Here is a 20,763-nt window from a genome sequence, read left to right as displayed (position 1 = left end):
AAGAATTCCTGGAAGAAAAAGTGGGAGAGTTTCTACCAGAGGCGTCGCGTGGTCAATTCTTCAACCTGTGCACCGTGCATTTCGGTTTTCAGTTGTTTGATGTAGCTGTCAATGTATCAGCATTAAAATTACGAGTAAGCACGCGCCGGTGATACTTTTTTTAATTATATTTGTTGAAGAAAAAAGTTAAGCATTCAATAATGTAACTTATGACGAGTTGCTAATTGTTCGTGCTTCCCGTATCATAAATATTTTGAAAAAAAAAATGAAATGACACATCCAATATGAACGATCTATCTTCAACCGTGTTTCCCATATGTTTCGTGAGTTTCAGTTGATCGTTCAAGTGAGTTTCAGTTTTCAGTTCAAAATCGGAACAGTGACAAAATCGGTATAAGCCTTTCGGCATACTAATTTGAGAAAGTTAACTCCATGTGTGCCGCTGTAAACACGCTCAAAGGAGGCGATTTATTTATGTCTTATGATCACATAAATATTTTTGGGCATATATCTCAGCTTAGGACAATTTTTTTTTGTAGACATTTTTCTTGATGCATTCGAGGATATGTACTCCAGAATAGTTTGGACGGCCTAGAGCATCCGAAAAAGTATTTCAGCGATTTTTCAGTTATATCAGAACGCTACATAACAATGTAATCCTTCGTCCTGAAGTAATAAATGGCAAACAAACCCGCATCTTATCAATTTTATTTCGATGAGGGGAAGTCGGTGAAAAGAATCCTCTCTTGTTAGTTACGGTCTTACTACCGTTAGTGTTTGAAATATTATAAATACAACATTTAACCGAAAACTAACCCAAGTTATTTTATTTTAAAGGCTAAATCTAAAAAAATGATTGAATTTTCTTGTTGATAAAAACGGAACAATTTTGTTGACGAAATCGGAGCGTGATAAAATCGGACCGTGCTAAAATCGAAACGTGATAAAATCGGAACATATCTGTAATCTAAACGTTACTCAGTTATTAATTATTCTATTTTAGTTTATTTCTTAGATGATTTTTTCCCCGAGGGGCTGTTTTATACCACGTGGACAGTTGTCGAACATTTTTAGATGTGTACTTCCTCCATCAACGTACACATCTGATCATACAATTCTCAACAACTTTTCAGGACCTAAGTAATATTTTTTTCATGAATTAATTTGAATAGCGCAATCAACAGAACAACATGAAAGCTATTGATTGCAGTATTCAAATTAATTCATGAAAAAAATGTTACTTAGGTCCTTTTGAAAAGTTAAGCGAGAATTTTTCATTAATTTGTGTTAACCATTAACATTTATGGCGAGATGGACCGTGAACGGTCTTAGCCGTCTGTCACTTCTATGACAGACAACACAAACAAAAAAAAACATTAACATTTTTGACGTAGAACTAGGTCTGTCTTTTCTATATTGGGGTACACTTTAAAATTGCAAAAAATCGAAAAACGTCACGAAAATATGATAGACTTTGATCGTTAATATCTCAGCCATTTCTCGATGGATTTTCAATTTTCTTGGACCATTCGATCAAGGAAGAGTCAACGCTTCATTCCCGATGTATACTGAAGTCGTTTTTTACGCGGTTGTTTTTTACACGAATCGCTTTTTATGCGATTTTTTTTCACTCGAATTTCGGGATTTCTGCGGTTTATTCAGACATACTTTGGAATTTACGTTTGGGTTTGGGTTTAACTTTGTTTTAATTCACGTGGCCCATAACTTGCTAACAGTTTAGGAATTGGTTTCGGTGAATCAGTCAATCTCATAAGTGTATTGCAAGCTTCTTCTTCCATAGCACTACATTCCAACTGGAACTTGGCCTGCTTTTCAACTTAGTAATCTATTAGTATTTCTTTAGTTATTGATTAAAAGCTTTCTTTGCCCGCCATTGCATTAGTATGTATCTTGAGTGGTAAATACAATGGATACACTATGCCCAGGGTGTGAGAATTTTCCCACCCGAAACATCCTAGATCGGATCGAGAATCGATCTCGCCATTTCCGGATTCTGCGCCTTTGTTCTCAAGGCTTACTGGGAACCTCAAGCCGGCATAGACGTCAAATTAATGCAACTTACAGGACTTTTAACTCGTTTCTGCTAACTTACACGCGCGTTTTCTCTGTAAAGCATGGGGCGTTTGACGACAGCTGCTCGCTTACGTCTATTGATGCCAGTAGAGAGGCTCGGAATCTTTTTCGCTGCTGCAGTAAATGCGTTCTGGTAATCTTTCTTCGGCTTTTGGTGTTTGCTGGAGGAAATGCAAAGTCCGACTCCTCACGTGAAGGAATGATAATTATTATCAATAAACTCTCAATCTGTCAAGCAGCGGCCAAGGCAGCGCAGCGGTACACTATCAGCCAGATTTTTGGAATTATCATTTGATAACTTCGCAGGTGTGAAAAGTAGGCGAGTTGTTATCGGCGATAACTTTTCAAATCTTGCAACACAAAATTATTATTTTAATGTAAACCAAACTAATCTAATACCAATTTATTGTAAACAATGAAGCTCAATCGAATGTTGGCATTGTGTTTTGGTGTTATGTAGGGAAAAAAGTTCAAAAGTAGCATTCACCAATAATGCTTCGAATCAAGATATAATTATCGAACGATTCTTACTCTCTAGCGAGTTTTTATTTATTGATAATTTGGATATGTGATCGTTTGAGAGTGTTATTCATCCTTGTTTATTTGAAAAAAATATTTTTATCATCCTTTTTAAATGTTAGTCTAAAATCTCACTCAATCTCAAGAGAGTAGGATAAACAGCGAAAACAGATTCACCCTGGGCTTGAAACACGCTTGCTTTGGTCTCATCGAACAGAAAAGTCGAAAACCTGCACGGAACCGCGAAACAACTCACCTTACGGTTCCTTTCACTCAAATCCGCCCTTGCGTGGAAGAAGCCAAAAATAAGTAAAATGCGAAAAAATCCGGTGAGTACTTTGCCTTTACTCCCGTGTTGAATTTTCACCCACTATGAAGTTTCACCAACTCAAATTTATGTTATTTTCACTCACTCGAGACTATGATGAAAACAACTCAAATTTAGCTTCTTCCACGGAGCAGCACACGTTGGGTCGATGCAGCTCTGTTTGTTTATAATATCATTCATGAGAGGGAGTGAGAAAACTACCTAATATTGAGTTAAAAATTTGAACTTCGTACTCAAAAATGAGTTCTTTAAACTTTTTTTTTAGGTTCTTTATTTTTTCTGTGTGTATATTACATACCCTACAGCTACGTAGTTCAACGTCACCTTTCCGTACAACCCGATTGGGCTGCACCTTTGTGTTTTTCTACCCCTCTACCCGCCAAGTTGTCCACATGGTATACGAATAACTTTTGGATATTGGATTTGACGAAAAAATTCATCATAAGCCATAATCCCAATCAATATGAAATGTTAAAACGCTTGTGATCCAATGTGCTGTTTCAAAATCGAACATTCGCCATGGAACGCTTTGAGAGAGCAGAAAATTCATTTAATCACCGCCTCTTTTCTTTTTCTATTTTGTTCTGATTGCGCGCTCTTCAATCAAACGCGCTGAAGCGGTAGGCACCAAACCGATGTGCTTTTCTGCATGAGCACCAAACCGTGCACTGCAAACGATGAACGCCTTGGCTCCGATTGCGGTTAAAGCGGATGACCTACACATACAATGATGCATGGCGTGTATGATGCATGGCAAACCGTTCTCTGCTGAAAGTGCACGAGTTGGACAACATGTGGCGGTGCGTCGTCGTTTCGGTATCGTGGAGTAAAATATAACCCGCCCCTATCGTAGCATTTCGGTTGCCTCATATCACATGTCGCCTGTAAAAATTCCGTGCCTATTTTACGATTATGTATTTATACTCAATCGTTAAATTTGTACTAAACATATGATAAATGCACATGATCCAAGTATTTGTATAAGAATGACAAGAAATCTATTGAGAGTTTAAATGTTAGGGACAAAATTGCTACCTGTGCAGTGCACAGGTTGCACATGCGGACGCGACGCCTCTGGTTTCTAGAAAAATGTCCGGGGTTATTGTTTTAAGATATAGCAGCGTCCTGCATCGGATATTCGTAAAGCAAATCATCCAAATTTTTGTAGAAATTTCAGGGGAAGTATCCGCAGAAATTTTGAGAACTCCGGCAGGATTTTCTGGGAGAATTCCATACATAATTTCCAGAGATATTGCAAGGGAAATTTTTGGAGGTAATTCCGACAGAGTTTTGACGAAATTTTCGTAAGAATACCTGCAGAAATAGCCAGATAAATTTGCAGACGAATTTCTCACAGAATATTCGAAGAAAAAATTCCATGAAAAAATTTTGCTGGAAAGTTCTTTGAGGAATTTTCTGAAGAGTTTCCGTTATTAATGAAAAAATCCTGGTGGAATTTCTGGAGCAATTCCAGAGAGATTGCTATCAGGAGGAGTTTACATGGGAATTTCCGAATGATTGAGTGTAGAAATTCTGGGAAAGAAGACGTGGAAATTTCTAAGGGAATTCCTAAGTGGATTGCGCCAGAAATTACTGAAGAAATAATGAAATTTCTTGGGTATATTTGGAATAATTACGGGGAAATACTAGGCAACGATGTAAGATGGATTTTCGGAGATTTTCCTGAAGGAACTTCCTCAGGAATTCCTGGAGGAACTTCCTACGAACGGGAACTGCTACGTTTTCCATCTCACTGAACATATATTCAACTCATCGTGATACAAAAAGATACAGCACCAATTTCGTCGCTTCTTTTTGCTTACACTGCTGAAAAAAATCACAAAAATAATCAACAAATCAAATACTTTTTAATTGCTTTGTTTTTCGTGGGATAAATATCGGAGCTATGAAATGAAGTCAAGGAGCAATAAACCTATATTAAATAAATAAGTAACTGAAAAATAAACAAAATTAATAAAATAATAAAGATAACTTATTGTCAACTGAATTGAATAATTTAACATCTTGTCGCAAATTCAACTCTAAGAAACACTATTCCCATGATGGAATTATTTTCTCCTCGGGCAAATATTCTCTGTTGAATGAATGCTTGTGGACGAGTTCTAGAACTGAAACTAACTTCCATGATAGATGATGCTATGATGCTATGATCGAAACATATTCAAATTTTGAACTAAAATTGGACAGAAAATCAAACGCAAACAATTTTTTTTTGTGTTCGTACTATCGAGGTAAAATGTACGTACTATCGAGGGTACGTACTATTGAGGTATGCCATTTGATTTTTTCTAAGAAAAGTTTTATACCATGATAATGGTCAACCACTGCTTCATTACTAACATGTCATATCGACGGTTCAGTTAAATTTAATTCTAGATTAAATAGATTCGAAAAACATCCAAAAACTACTGAAAATAAAAAAAAATGATATATTTTATCTAAACCCGCCGTATCTCAGAAACTTAAAAAACATATGCCTTTTCCATTGGTAATTTAATATTTAAGCTCTTTTAGTGGAATGTCTTCAACTGTCAAAGACGAGTTTAGTGCTTTCCATTTAATTCCACTACGTTTCTACGTCCTTTTCATTGCTTTATTTTCGTGGGATGAATATCGGAGCTATGAGATGAAGTCAAGGAGAAATGTGCTTTGTTATTTCTTGATAAAGATGAAACTATGGTAGTATCAAAATTTATAAAACTATATTAAAAGCAGCGTATAAATCACATTACTAGATCGCTTGAGTATTATGCAAAAAATATGTCGCGCGACACATTGCAATGTGGTACAACGTGCCCATCCACTCCGTTTATGAGCATCCATTACAGCATTTCAAATCGTTTATGCTCTGAAACGTCAAATCAAAAATGTCCTGTTCCATCTAGTTCCATTCCGCGCGTAGCACAACTTTGTGGAGGAGGGGATATATTTTGCTCCCTGCAGGCACATGTCTTCTGCGCCTGAACCATTTTCCCTTTCGAGCTTTCTACCTAGCCTGCATCTTTTCATTTTAAATCAGTTCAAAAATGCTCTACGCTTGTTTTTATTTTGCTCCAGACATAAACGTAGTTTATTTAAATACAAACTGATTTCAATTCAATCGTGGCTAACCATGTGAGACGTGCATGTCATATATAAAGAGGTTCATAGATCGGTTCGGTTTTTTCAGTGGTTCTGTTCGAACGAAAAAGCCACCCTCTAGGCGATCGATAACTATTGTTTTGACGTTTGTCGCAGCATCCTCGGTTATGCAGATAGGGGTGGAATAAGATGAGTGCAGTTCCTTAAACATTAATTAAACACAAATCATCACCTGCTGTTCGGGGAAATGTGACCCCTTGGGGCGTGATTGAGGCGCAAGTGAGCTGAAATAACAAAGCATGTGAATAATTTAGTTAAACGGTGCAATAATCCGACGTCTTCCAGCTGCTTCTCCACAAGCAGCTTGTAGTGTAGTGAAATGTAGCAGAAAATGATGTTTGGTAAATCCAACGTCTTCCTCCCTTAGTGTTAAGAAATCGAAAGCAGTCTTCCATTTTGCCTAGAGTTAGAATTAAGGATATAATATGAAAAAGCTTACACCAGCGGATAAGTTCCGCCGTCGATTGGCTGCCATGAAAAAGGCCACCAATAAGAGCAAAAAGGATACCAAGTTCTTTGAGCATGACGTTCGTCTAAATGAAGGCGAAATGGCCGCAGCCCCTTCTCCGGTGGAAACCGAGAAAATCGATGAACTAGTTGGTGCCATTCCGGATTCGTCTACAAATCCGGAAGAGTTACAAACTGCGCCGTCGATGGTACCAGTTGCTAGTCCAACGTCTTCCGAATCTTCCGTGGAACCTAAGATGAAATCGACGGTCCACATCAATCCGCGTCTTCCGCGCAATAGTTATATCAAGAAACGTAAAACCATGATCAACAACAATAGAAAAAAGTTCCTGAAAAAGTTACGCCAGTTGCACCAACTGCAGGCACATCATCCTCAATTGTATTTACCCCCGGCGTCGATTACGGGAGGTGGTGGTGGTGGGCACAGATTCCGACAGCTATCGGTAGCTCTCCATCATCATGGTCCAACCGGAAAGCAGTGCTGCTGTCAGTGCGCATGCTCCACAAACATCAACTTCCAACACCACCCTCAACGGCAACAGCAAAGGCTTCCTCAGCAACAACAGCACCAGCCGTCAGACGAGAGGGAAGCATATTCGGAATCATTCACCGAAGCATCCTGCACCGGGTTTGCGCTACCGTCTCCACAGAAAAGTGTCCCCGCCAGCAACATTGCAGTTCCACAGGGATACATTGGATATAACCAGCTTCATCATCACCACCACCCCCCGCAATACACCAATCAATACCACCACCATCGTCATCGGCTGCCACATCAAAATCGGCAGCTTCCACCTCAAGGGCAGCAGCAGCAGCATCTTCAAAGGCGGCCCCCATTTCTGACACCTGGACAAGTGGATGCGGATCCTGCTGCGGCGACGGCGGCAGTGCCCTTCTGCACGAAAGAGATGCACAGCGTCGTGAGGTACGTACGTAGCGTGGATTGGATTGTGATTTCGCTTGTCGGCCACATCTATCTTCCAAGAGAAGTGAAAAAAGGAGCCGGGATATGAACATTGTATTGTTAGAATAAATGAAAGAACTAAAAGGAGTACTGCTATAAAGGGTGAAGGGATATGTCATATGTGTGCGATAATGTGATGTTCTCTGGAGAAGTGTGAATGGCTTTTTGCTTGCCCTTGAAACAGTATTGTCAGATTTACGGGATTAGATACAGTCAGTCTGTTGGAAATTGCAGAATATATAACATGGAAGAAGGGAAGCTTAAAAGTTAGTTGAAAGTCTAACAAAAACACCGTTTAACTGTTTTGCTCTGGGCAATTTTTTTTAAAACTGATAATAATTTATCGGCGTTATATAAAATCATTTGTTTGGTTTAATCACCGATACTCAAAATCGTTACCCACTTTTTCACCGGTAAACTTCTATCTGGAAAATCGTATGTTCGGAGCAATATATCTTTGACGAGTGCAATAGTTGCGCTCAAATCGGTCACATTTTTGTCTACACATCTGGAGTCTTCGAGTACGTTACAGCGGAAGGAAGGGTTTCGAGAAGCGCCACACGTGGGTCAGTACACAAATCGTCCGCGGCGGTGTTTATCGGAATTTCGCTCGACGCTGGAAACCATTTTAGTTGGTGGCGGAGTGACGTTTTTGCCTTTCTCGTATACTAAGTATACGGTAAAGGCTATATGATCGCTCCAAAAACAAACTTTTTATAGAAGGCCCGGAGACCCATAGTGTTATATACCGATCGACTCAGCTCGACGAATTGAGGTGATGTCTGTGTGTATGTGTGTGTGTGTGTGTGTGTGTGTGTGTGTGTGTGTGTGTGTGTGTGTATGTGTGTGCGTCTGTGCGCACCTATCCAAAAAAAAAATGTCACTCATTTTTTAGGTACTTATCCTTAACCGATTTACTCGCAACAAGTTGCATTCGACGCAGGCACTTTGCCATTGTTTCCTATTGAAAATTGGTCAGATCGGACTATGGGCTCGGAAGTTATGGCCAAAATAACACTTTTTTATAGAAAAATTGAGTAAAAAAATGTCACTCATTTTTCAGGCACTTATCGTTAACCGATTTACTCGCAACAAATTGCATTCGACGCAAGATCGGACTATGGGCTCAAGAGTAATGGCCAAAATACTATTTTTATAATGCACGAGAAAGGCACCATTACCGCTAGGTGGATTAATCAGGGTTTTTTTTTAATTGATTTTGTTTTCCAGGAGAAATTTTTCAAGATTTTTGACGCATTTTTTGTGTTTTTTTCTGAAAAAATCCCAAAACCTGCTAGACAATGCAACATACTTGAATCACTCAGATTTCAGTGAAATTTACTGAAATCGCAACAGCAGAATTTTTCGTTAATTAGGTATTTCCCCGATTTTCAATGATTTTTTTTCCTTAGTTCAAATGTAAAAACTACCGAAGATTTGTTACATTGTGGTATAACAACCAATAGTGTTCCCCTTACAAATAGTGGACCCTCCGGCCATATTTATATTATAACAGCATAATATAAACATTTTTCTATGAAATTTCATCTGGACAACCTACATTAAATTTCAATGATTTGATTACATGGATTGTCAAAATAGATGTTTTGTACAATTTTGTAAAAAATACACACGAGAGTGTCCATTATAGGAATATTTTAAGGATCCATAATAAAGAACCAAAACATTCCGAAACGGAACATAAAATTCAAATGAAGTGTCGACTATAGGGAAGCAATTTCCAATTATGGACTCCCAGGGGGTCTACTATAGGGTAAATCCAGTCAGACTTTGAAATGTTAATTTTAACAAATAACGTCTTGTATTCAGAGATGCATCCTGAACAGAACATGAGCCAAGAGCGTGCCTTGGTGTTCTTAGTTTTGACGCGAATAAATTCAATATTTCGGTTCGGTATGGGCGCATTGCGCTGAAATTTGGACATAAATTGTAGAACTTTCTGGGGAATCGTGCAAAGGTGATTAAGTTCACCCCACGTTATTTTATTTTTTATCTATTACCCAAAAGGCCAAGGTCTTCCGGAAAGCTTAACAAATAAAGGGCATTAGGGTAAAATGAGGTTTTGCAGCCTCGTGCAGTGAACTCAACCACCTTTGTACCATTCCCTTAGAAAGTTCTACGATTTGTGTCAAAATTTCAGCGTAATCCGCCCGTACCGAACCGAGATAATGAATTTATTTGCGTTACGGACACTTTTGAAGAAGTGACGACGGAAATCGTCATAACTTTTGGCTACGCGACTATCTTCGTGGTAGACATGCGGCACCGCGCATCTTCAGGAAGCTTGGGATTTCTTCTCTCGTGTACGAAACACTTTTATGAATCCAGTCGTTTACCTTTTCGAACTCCTGTTTCAACGTACTTTTCACACGATACAAGGAGCTTGCTTCGGATTGTAGATCCTAATCATCCAACCGTGCTTGAATAATTTTGTTCTCATTTTATTCACTTATTTAGTTTGTTAAGTTTGCATCTAAACAGATAACACTGAATCAACAATTCGACGCCACAATACATGGTTCGAGGCCGCATCTTTCCATCCTCGAATGCCCTCCACGCTCGCCATGTCGTTTTGCCATGCCCACCTCGCTTGCTGCGCTTCACGCCGTCTCCTACCAGCCGGATCGGAAGCAAACACCATATTTGCAGGGTTGCTGTCCGGCATTCTTGCGACATGCCCTGCCCATTGTACCCTCCCGGCTTTAGCTACCTTCTAGATACTGGGTTCGCCGTAAAGATAGGCAAGCTCGTCGTTCATTCTTTGTCGCCACACACCGTCTTTATGCACACCGCCAAACATGGTCCTAAGCACGCGTTTCTCGAATACTCCGAGTGCTTGCAAGTCCTCCTCGAGCAGTGTCCAAGTTTTATGTCCGTAGAGGACAACCGGTCTTATGAGCGTTTTGTACATAACACATTTGGTGCGGCGGTGAATCTTTTTTGACCGCAGTTTCTTCTGGAGCCCGCCCGTAGTAGGTCCGATTCCACAGATGATCCCTTCCTTCCTGCAGCGCTACGATGTCGAATACATGGTCCTTGAGCACATCAGCGAGTATGCGTGTGCTCCCGATGTAGTTGAGAGACTTGAAGTTCCCCGAACCGAGTTTCCAATCGCTAGTCCCTTTTCCTCCTTATTTCCGTTGAACCATGGTGCTCAGTTTCACTTAGAGTCCCTCGCTGGCACTCGGACGATGATCAGCCGCCTTTAACACCTCCGGAGAGGAACAAACCCCTTCTTCCCTGTCAGCATACGATCATAGTTCCCACCGGGGTTAGCTACCCAATCTTCCCTAAGGTTGCTCGTATCCCGGCCAGCGCCACGAGGAGGTAGGAATAGGAGTTGTTGGGTAAGGACCGCGAGATGGGGTCTATTTTATTCCTTCAGATACGCGAAGTACCAATGGTACGCTTTACCCAGGCATTTGCCGTGCTGAAATAAGGTAATTAACTTTGATTTATCTTGATATATCTCTTGGAAAATGGGGTGCTGACAACCGACCATGTTTGGGTGCCGACAACCGAAAATAGGACTTGTCATAAGTCGAGCCAAGTACGAGACACTGAAGACGACCTTACTGTTGAGGTCGAAATACGTATCTGTCAAGATACAATTAAGTGGTGGAATTAAATGGGATTGTACAAACTCGTCTTATGACCAGACATCATGCACGCGTACAAAAAAGGATGAGATTGAGCAGTGACTGCTACGCGCACATAAAATTTAGCGCACGCGAGTCTCACGAAGCTTGTGTAACTCACATTAACATTGGTGAGTCGCATTGAGACATCTCTATGCGATCACCTCATGCGCTGTTTGCCATGGCAAACCTTTGCAAACAGCGGAGGTGCGTAAAACAGCTTGGGCGGGATATTTTCATTCAATAATATCGTCGCCTAAGTAACGCCAACTATGCATTCCTAGCGCATGAGATAAGTCTCATGAGACGTACAGTGAGACACGCTCACTCAGTTATTTTATGCGCGCGCTACACACTTAATTTTTTTTACCGGGAGTTAAATTTTTACCGAGTTTCGCACAGCCGTGCCCCAGCAAACATGTTTTTTGCCGAGATTTCTGTCAAAATTGCTGAAAATCAGCAAATAATTTGCCGAAAATCAGCTAACAAACGTCATTTTTTCCGAGATATCAGATTATATGTTGTTGGGCACACGGCTGTGCGGATTTTTGCCGAGCTGCAAAATTAAAAACTGAGTGTGTAGCTTCTGCACACTGTCTCATCCATGTATACACGAGAATTAAGAGACTCTGCTTATGACAAGTGAAGACATTCCACTAAAAAGCTCAAAATAATTTTCTTAACGAAAATAGCAATTATTTTGAAAAGGGAAAATAAAAGAATAATTTCAAACGCTACTGTGGCATTCAATATTGAATCACAAAATAGAGTAAATTAACTTTGCAAATAGGTACGTAATAAGTTTACCTTTTCGATAGTTTTACTTAGTTTTGTAACACTAAGCAAAAAACCGAAAAAAAAACTTGTTAGTGGGTTTTCACTTGATACAAAAATGTAACGAAACATAGGCATCAGTTTGGGTCGATCGTCGGCACAAAAACAACGTGCTTAAATAGCGCATGCATGACATACGTCAAAATGTCCACATCTGTTACGTCGTTACGTTACGTTACGTCAGAGTGCCGACACCCAACCAGTACCGACAACCGACCACCCTTCTAATCTAAAAAGATAAGATTAATTCAGCAATTATGACTTTCTCGTACATTTAGAAAGAGAAAGATAGTGAAAACAATCATTAAGGAAAGGTCTAAAATAGCACTTTAGGTAGACGGTTTTCATATTTTTCATTAAGTTACATTATTTGCATTCATGATTATATATTACAGTCAAAAATAGTAGTTCGTGCAACTAGTTGCAAAAAAATTACCTTTTCAGTTTGCTACCTCTATTTTTCAGCATGATTTGTACGTTTATCCAACGAGGCCTGGCGATTTGGGTAAATACTTCGAGGGCTGAAAAAAACGAATTTTCTGAAGAAATCGAAATCAACGAGTTGCACACGCTATTTTTTGCAATGACGCTTTAATATGATAAATCTGTTCCCAGGGAATCAATATTCGAGCAACGGCTAATGGAACGTACACACGGTCAAGCAGTTTGACCAACATTGACTCCACCTCTCGTTTATTCAAACATCCATCAAGTTTTACCAACAGCGGCACGAACAATCAATTTATTCGACCAACAATATCACACACGAACGACCGATGCACCAACTCGAGCACCAACCATAAAAAAATATATGGGGGTTTGTGCAACTTCACTACAAATGCTCAAACATGTTCGGCGAACCTTGACTCCACCCCCGACAACTCAAACCAAAATCAAACCGTTTTATTTTTGCCTTTCTCGTACAACAAAGTTGTACCGAAAGGCTATCATTTCACTCCAAAATCGAACTTTTTATAGAAGTCTCGGAGACCCATGATGTTATATACCAATCGACTCAGCTCGTCGAACTGAACAAATGTCTGTCTGTCCGTGTGTATGTGTGTGTGTGTGCACACGAAAACCGAAAAACATTAGCCAATTTTTCATATAGTAATTCTTAACCGATTTTCTCGCAACAAGTTGCAATCGACAGGGGACAAAGCCTTGTTGATCACTATTGAATTTGAAAACGATCGACCATTGCGTTTAAAAGTTATTAAGAAAATGGAATCGAATTATATAAGCGCCATATAAGGTTGGTGTCTTGGCTAAATGCGAGAAAGGCAGTATCACCACTCGGTGAATTAAGTTGGGTTTTTCCAACCGAGCCGCCAACTGTCAAATGGTTGTTCGAACAACTTCACACACGTTCAAACAAAGCAGCAACCGAAGCGATTTCTTGGGGGCGGAGCCAATGTTCGTCAAACTGCTTGACTGGTGTGTACGTTGGATAACAGTATACCCTTTGTCGTCAACAGAGTTTATTACTGACAAACGCACAAAGCTTTATCAGAACCCAAACACAATATGACAAGAAATATTTGCCTTGCATGCTCTGATATTTCCGAGAATAAGATGCTAAGATTTTGTTTTCATAGTTAGATTCTCGAATATTTCTATAAAAGCAGAAACTATGATAGCTTTAAACCGAGATTTTCTGTAGAGATAATGCATAATAACGGAATGGAAAGTTAGCAACAAAATTGTCTTCTTTTTTGTTGCTGACAAATCTGTTCGGATCTTTGTCATTATCTGCGACAAAAACAAAGCTTGTCGTTGGTTCTCTTTTGTCGCTTGTTTCGCATGCCAATGTACTCCACATAATCATTCTTGCCAGTAAATGATGTTGCTGTAGAGAACAATCAAATTTCGTGTTATCGTGCCACATTTCATAGCTCGAAATGCCATGAAGCGATAGATGAACTTGCCTTTGGAAAAAATTGACGGGTTAGGGACAAAAGGTCGAAAGACAAAAGGTCGAAGGGACAAAAGGTCGAAAAGGACAAAAGGTCGAAAGAGACAAAAGGTCGAATGAGACAAAACATCGAATGGGACAAAAGGTCGAAAGAAACAAAAGATCAAGAAGGCGAATGGAACAAAAGGTCGAAATAGACAAGAAACTGAAACGGAGAGAATCAATCTCGCGCCAGAGCCTACCTAGTTTGCAAAAACTCTGCTCTTTTATTTTTCACAATTCTTAACAAATCAATAAAATTCATTCAGTGAGTACAACTAATAGATGGATGTTTCAGTTTTCTAAATGTCACTTCGATCTGTCAAAATGACGCACGCCGCACTTCAAATACACCGGCGTGTATTACACGCAGGTGTATTTTAAATGGACGCTTCTGCGTGGCTGAGACGTGCACTGTTTAAATAGTGATCTCTAAGCGTTTCGTAATAAATGAAATGGTTTGTTGGACATAACATCACAATTTTCCAAAGGCAATTGCATCCATCGCTTCATAGCTTTTCAAGCAATGCAATTTGGCACGATAAGATGGAATCTTATTGTTCTCTGCCGCAACATAATTTATTGGCATGAATGATCATGTGGAGTAAATTCGATTGTACAATTTTGGTAAAGATTTATCATATTAAAGCCCATTTTTCGTCATTGCAAAAAATAGCATGTGCAACTCGTTGCAAAACTCGACTTTTTCAGCACTCGTAGTATGTATTTATCCAACTCGGCAAGCCTCGTTGGATAAACGTACAACTCGTGCTGAAAAATATTTTTTTTGCAGCTGGTTGCACAAACTACTATTATGCAACTCATTTGAGTAGCATATTGGTCATTAAAGCACCCATTTCGTTGGTATGGAAAAGGAAGCCATTTTATCACTCAAAGACGAACTGTAAACCGGGTATTTTTTCAGGAATTGCATATTTTTAAAGTGAATTTACCATAGAGGAAGAAACGATGATATTTTAATAATTTCAGAATGCAATATCTGATTGTTCTATTTTTTTTTTCAATTTCTGTTTTTTAAGGGGATTCTTTAAAAAAAAACCAATGTTTTTCAATACCTCCAGGCAATGCCTAAACGGTACAATTTTCAATAGAAAACAAACGAACCGAATCTCCGTCAAATGAAACTTGTTGGGCGTAGAGATTTGTATCTGGTTTGATATTGTCCAGAAAACATCGTGTTTCTATACTGCCGTGAATCGCATATTTATCCCATATGAATAAGAAACCCAGCGAAGATGGGACAGATATGCGATTCACGGCAGTATAGCAAACAAATAACAGTTGTCAAAAAGACAGCATCTGTTTTTTGTCAAAAGATACGTAGGAGTCCCGACCAGTAGATAGTAACAGATTTATATCAGAACTTGTTATTCTGTTACAGTTTTTTGTAACAGCGGCTGTTATAAAACACGTACCATTAGTAGTTAAAATAACAAAAAATTTAACAAAATAACAAAAACAAATTTTTAACAATTTGACCTCGAATACATGTCCCTTGTCCACCAATTCTTGAAAGTAGCAGATGTTAGGCTGTAACCATTGTCCCCTTGTCGTACCCCATCTCGAATGTCTTTTTCTTGTTGCTCATCAATGTCTGTCGTTATTCCCTCTCGTATTTCTTCCTCTTGTTGTCTCCCAAGAAAATATTTGTTTGTTCCGTTACAGATGAAACATCGTTAAGCATCTAAACCATGTAATTATTAGAATCGTAATTAGTAAATACCTTAAATCCCTTTCCTTTCCCTTTGTATTATTGTATTCCCTAACCTCGACCAAACCGCGAGTTTTTCGGTTCCCCAAAACTAACATTATTTATAAGAATCAAGATTAAAATTGTACTAGAAACATGATTTTGGCTCCGTAGCGCTTTACGGCAAATGAGCCTTTCAAATAAACAAAAGATTAAAAAAAAAAAAAAGTTTTTAACCATTTAACAAATTTTTAACAATTTAACAAATTTTTAACAAAAATATTACTAAATAAGGGGAATGACGGCTTTGGCAGGTTTTGTTCTATTATTGGCAGGGGGGTTTTTTATGACTGACTAGGCTCAAATTTGGCCTAAACATTTTTTGTATATCAAAGAATATTGTGGATGTTTCAACTTTGAATTTAGGTTCAAGTTATACTGTAGGTGGCACCTTCGTTTTTTTTTCCAATTGCTATCTACCAAAAAATTGGCTAGTACGCTGCTGAAAAGTACTGTTCAAATAGATAGGATAAGGAATGCTCACGCAATGATTCCGCTCTGAAATTCCATGAGCAGTACGGAGCTGAAAAGAAGAGATAAATTCGAAAGGAAAAAAAGAAAATTTCGGTAAAAATAAACATAACACATTATGTTATAATCATGTTATGACGATCATGAAATTTTCTTTCCTCCATTTTGGACAGAGAATTTATAACAATTTATAACACATATTGATATAAGGCCGTTACAAATATTTAATTGAATTCTTGTCCTACTGGTCTCTGAAAGGTCAAGGGGGGGGGGGGGATAATAAAAAATAAATATTAAAATGAAAAAAATCAAAAAACTCCTCGGATTTGTTAAAGAATGTTTTGAAAATCCTCAAAATTGTCCGAATTTTATTTTGTTGCCCCCTCAAAATATTATTTTTTGGCAAAAAAATCCGAAGGGGAGGGAGACCAAATAGATTTTAAATATTTGTATCGGCCTAATTGTATTAAAATTAACTGGTTGCCCCGTAGAATTCAAGAACTTATTTCGTCCCATACAAGGCTGGGCCAGTCTTGTGCCCACAACCGAACACTTCCGAACACAAGCATTTGGCTTGATTGCCTTTAATATGATTCTCTAAAAGTATTTTTAAATCTAGACTAAGTTTTGAAAAATTATTTAATCTTTCTCTGTTTCTTCAATACCGCCAGCCACTATTACCGGTATAACGTAACTGTGTGATTTATAAATCGAATAAACCTTGATTCGTTTGTTACCCACCATACCAGCCTTGAACAATTCAAAACTTCTGACTTTTGGATATGCTTATATAATAGCTATGTATCAACGTTGTAGCAACAAGACCCAAAGCCCTAAATTTATTTACCAGTGATTTATGCAAATTGTGCACGAGATCCATCATCCTCGTGTGTACGATACACACCGAGCAAACTGTATCCTTTCCTTAGTCATTATCCATTAACCGAATAATACAAACGAAATCAAGTGATCTAAATAACATGCGAAATTGTAAATTGATATAGAGATAGGCAGACATGCAAAATAGCCTTCCAATTTTCGTTTTTCCGGTGCCGCTTCCTTTCTTCAGCAGACATCACAGCCACAACCGGAAGCCAAACGGTAGAGGAAAACTAGCTTTCACCATCATAACCCCCTCCTCTTAGTAGTTGCGGGTGTTGGTGATTGCGATTAAGTGGGTGCATGGAAATTGCAAAACATGTGTTTCAGGACGAAAACGAACCTGTACTGAAAAGTGAAGCGAATCAATTGCTGCCAAATGGAATTCGGGCCAATTTGTCTACATCATCATCGTCATTATCATCAAATAAAGTGCTTCGTCGCCATTTGTAGAGCAATATAGCGTATTGCTATTTTACACCACGGTTTCATTTAAGGATCCATAAACAATTTTTTGATAATTATGAAATTTTTAGCATGTTGTTTTCTTACTTCAAATCGTCAAATTTAGGTTAATCTGAAGCAAATTATGTGTGGATATGTGATCGCATATCAGTCTCATATTTGCTGGATTTCCTATTCATATGGGACAAATATATGATTTTGGGCAGCTATGGTGACAATTTTCGTATGAAATACGTATGCAATGCACAGCGTTTTACAACATGCTCCTCGTCTTGATTTTTTAAGCTTATCTTGATTTATTATGTGCTCTGAATCAAACTCCAATACTCGTTGATGTTAATTTGCCTCATTCAAGAGCCTAATTCTAATCGGTAACCAATCTTTCCTTCTATTACAGCGTCCGCGAGACCCACCACATCGCCCAGGCCCAGCAGGAGAAGAACGCCAAACTGCGCGAAGCGTTCGGCATCTCGGAGTACTTTGTCGAGGGAACCAGCTTCGATCAGGACCGCAAGGCCAAAGAGGACCTGGCCAAGTCGGAAGCCCTGTCGAAGGATCTGGCCGAGCGGGAGCGGACCCGCGAGGCGGACAAGGCCAACCGGAAGCGCTACGCCCTGGTGCGGACCCCTTCGCCGGAGAAACAACAGTCGGAGACGAACGGCAAGGGCCGGAAGCATCAGCGCCGTGAGGGCGACGGCGATGACGATGGTGAAGACGACGATGACGAAGATGGGGGGCGCAAAGATGACCGCAAGAAACGCAAGAAGAAGAACCGCGATGGGTAAGTTGAAAAAAAAAACTGAAAACTGATCAATATGAATATTGATCTAAACTGGATGATTTTTTCGTTGTTCTTGCAGATCGTCCAGTCCTGAGCGCAAGAAGGACAAGAAGAAAAAGTCCAAGAAAAACAAGAAAGACAGGTAATTAGGAGTTGTTGTACTAACAGTTGTTCATAGTTTATTATGCAGTCGAATTTTAAAACTGACCACTCTCCTTCTCTCTGTTTCGGATCAAATGAGCAAAACTGTGGTACTTACCACGTTGGAAATTTATAATTCTGTAACATGTTATTCTGTAATTCTGCTGGGATTTGGGTGTGTACTTTAATTATAATCTTCACCGGTACGCCATTTTTTGTGAGATTTTTGTTCCGGTTCTCTATGTCATAACTTTATATTCATCCTTCCAAATCTAAAAATGACAAGCAATTTGATTTCTTACTTATTTTTGTGATTTCCCCACCAGTTGGCACGCAAAATATCTACGAAATATATGATTTTTTTTCCTACGTTCGAGATGAGATGAATTTGTTTCAGTGAGATAGGAAATGGAACTGTCCCTCTATATTATAAGCATCGTTCAATCCTTTCTTATGCTGGAAATAATATGCCACATCTCAGGTTACATTAGTTGTACTCATTCCATTTCAATTCTGATGAAAAAAAATATGCATATAACTTTTAGACCAAAATTGGAAAAAGGGGCTTAACAGTTAAAATTAATTCTTTTCAGTTCTTTTTCTATGTGTATGTAGAAGAGGAATAAGAAAGAAATGTTAAATTTTAGCTGTTACGTCCTTCTTAAATGTTGGTCTAGAATTTTCGGCTCACGTCCGAGCGCTTCCTTCGTGATGCATTCAAATGAATACGAGGAGAATTTAGCTTTTCGTTATTATTTTCCAAAATAGGTACACCCAATCGGTGATTGTTAGATTTTCTAACAATTCTGTATAAGAACCTACCAAAAATTGTAAACAGGGTGTTCAATAAGTTCGAATACACTTTCAAAAAATGTTTAAAAATTGTAATTAAATTATTTCTTTTCCCGGTTACATTTCATTGAAAGTATTGTTTATAAGGAACGTTTGTAACATTTCTTCTGGAATGACCTTTATATTGTACTTCTTCACGAGCTTCAAACGTTTCTGAAATCCATCGCAAGCGGCACGCACGGTCTGCATGGGCATTTCTTTGCAGATTTTGAGAATTACGTCTTGAACTGGTCCAAGCTACTGACCTTGTATTCGTACAGCTTTAACATAAGAAAGGACCAAACAAGAAAGCTAAGAGGGTTCAAATCCGGGAAGCTGGGAGATCGCAAAGTTTTGTCCAAAAAGTCGGTGAAATTGTCCCCATATAAGGCTTAAATCGCATTTTCCGTGTATAAAGGGTTATCGTCCTATTGGAACATGTAGGGCTGATCTCCGTCTTATCACCGGGCCACTGGGGGTATCAATCTTCCCCAAAATCTCAGTTTTGTAGTACACCGCAATGATTTTGACCTTCAAAAAATGCTGTTTACAATGCCCCAATCCATTTTCACCGCGCGTAATAAACAAACAACAAGTGACAGAATGTCAACACCACACACATCCGTTAGCGTATATATACCGCTAACGCTGACACCAATACTTATACAGAATATGTACATTGGGCTTACAAACACAATGATCAAACATTTGTATTCGAACTTGAACACCCTGTAAGATAGATTATTATACAAATATTTTATGAGACCTTACAAACTTTTCTTACAATACTCGTATGTGAGCTTATTTTTTGTATAAGAATCTTAACAATTTCGCATATGCAGTTCATATACAAGTTTATGTAGGTCGTGATTCTGAATTGTAAGAAATTTTTTTTTCGATTTTCTTCGGCAGTATATAACTTGCGTGTAATTTCGTGTAAACACAAGCTTCAACCGCTAGACAAGAGTAAACATGAGAATGATTCAAATTTTGACATTTTTGCCCTCCAATACTAAAATGATTGCATTTGCCATTTTAATAATCCTCCTAAATTTTGAGCTTATTTGGATCTAATTGTGCACTAAAGTTAGCACGCGCAGTTTGAAGTTTTTATGAAAATTACTATGAAAACAGTTACTTTTATGCAAAATCGTTCCCCAACGCTTCCCATCAAGCTCTAAAAGCATATGAGTACATCGGCAACATGGTCAATTTCACCAGAAAACAGATTGTCTTTGTTGCGAAACGATTTGATGCTTGCAAGAAAAGTTATGAAGGGAATACTGAATCAAGGAAAATTCAATTTAACACGTAAAAGAATAACACAAATATCAATAATGAGCATGTTTGTTTTCTTCATAACTTTGCTTCCAAACGACAAATCGCTTCGCAACAACAACTGCCTTTCAGCTTAAGGAGTATTTTATGTAGTCAATGTGTTG

The 20,763-nt window shown here is 38.7% G+C and overlaps 1 protein-coding gene across 6 annotated transcripts in view; it reads left to right on the top strand.

Annotated features, from left to right (window-relative positions):
* Positions 1–20,763, top strand: part of LOC134208713 (serine/arginine repetitive matrix protein 2) — a 152,312-nt gene that overhangs the window by 47,490 nt on the left and 84,059 nt on the right. For 2 of the 6 annotated variants that reach the window (XM_062684546.1, XM_062684543.1), the window contains exons 3-4: positions 17,966–18,349; positions 18,429–18,491. In XM_062684546.1, the coding sequence (XP_062540530.1) occupies positions 17,966–18,349; positions 18,429–18,491 (447 nt within the window). Of the gene's footprint in view, positions 1–6,084; positions 7,497–17,965; positions 18,350–18,428; positions 18,492–20,763 lie in introns of those variants that run through there. The other 4 variants (XM_062684545.1, XM_062684544.1, XM_062684542.1 and 1 more) reach the window with 4 other exon arrangements.

Source organism: Armigeres subalbatus, chromosome 2 (assembly GCF_024139115.2).
Source record: "Armigeres subalbatus isolate Guangzhou_Male chromosome 2, GZ_Asu_2, whole genome shotgun sequence".
In the NCBI taxonomy this organism is placed as follows: domain Eukaryota; kingdom Metazoa; phylum Arthropoda; class Insecta; order Diptera; family Culicidae; genus Armigeres; species Armigeres subalbatus.
This window is presented reverse-complemented; position numbering and strand designations above follow the sequence as displayed.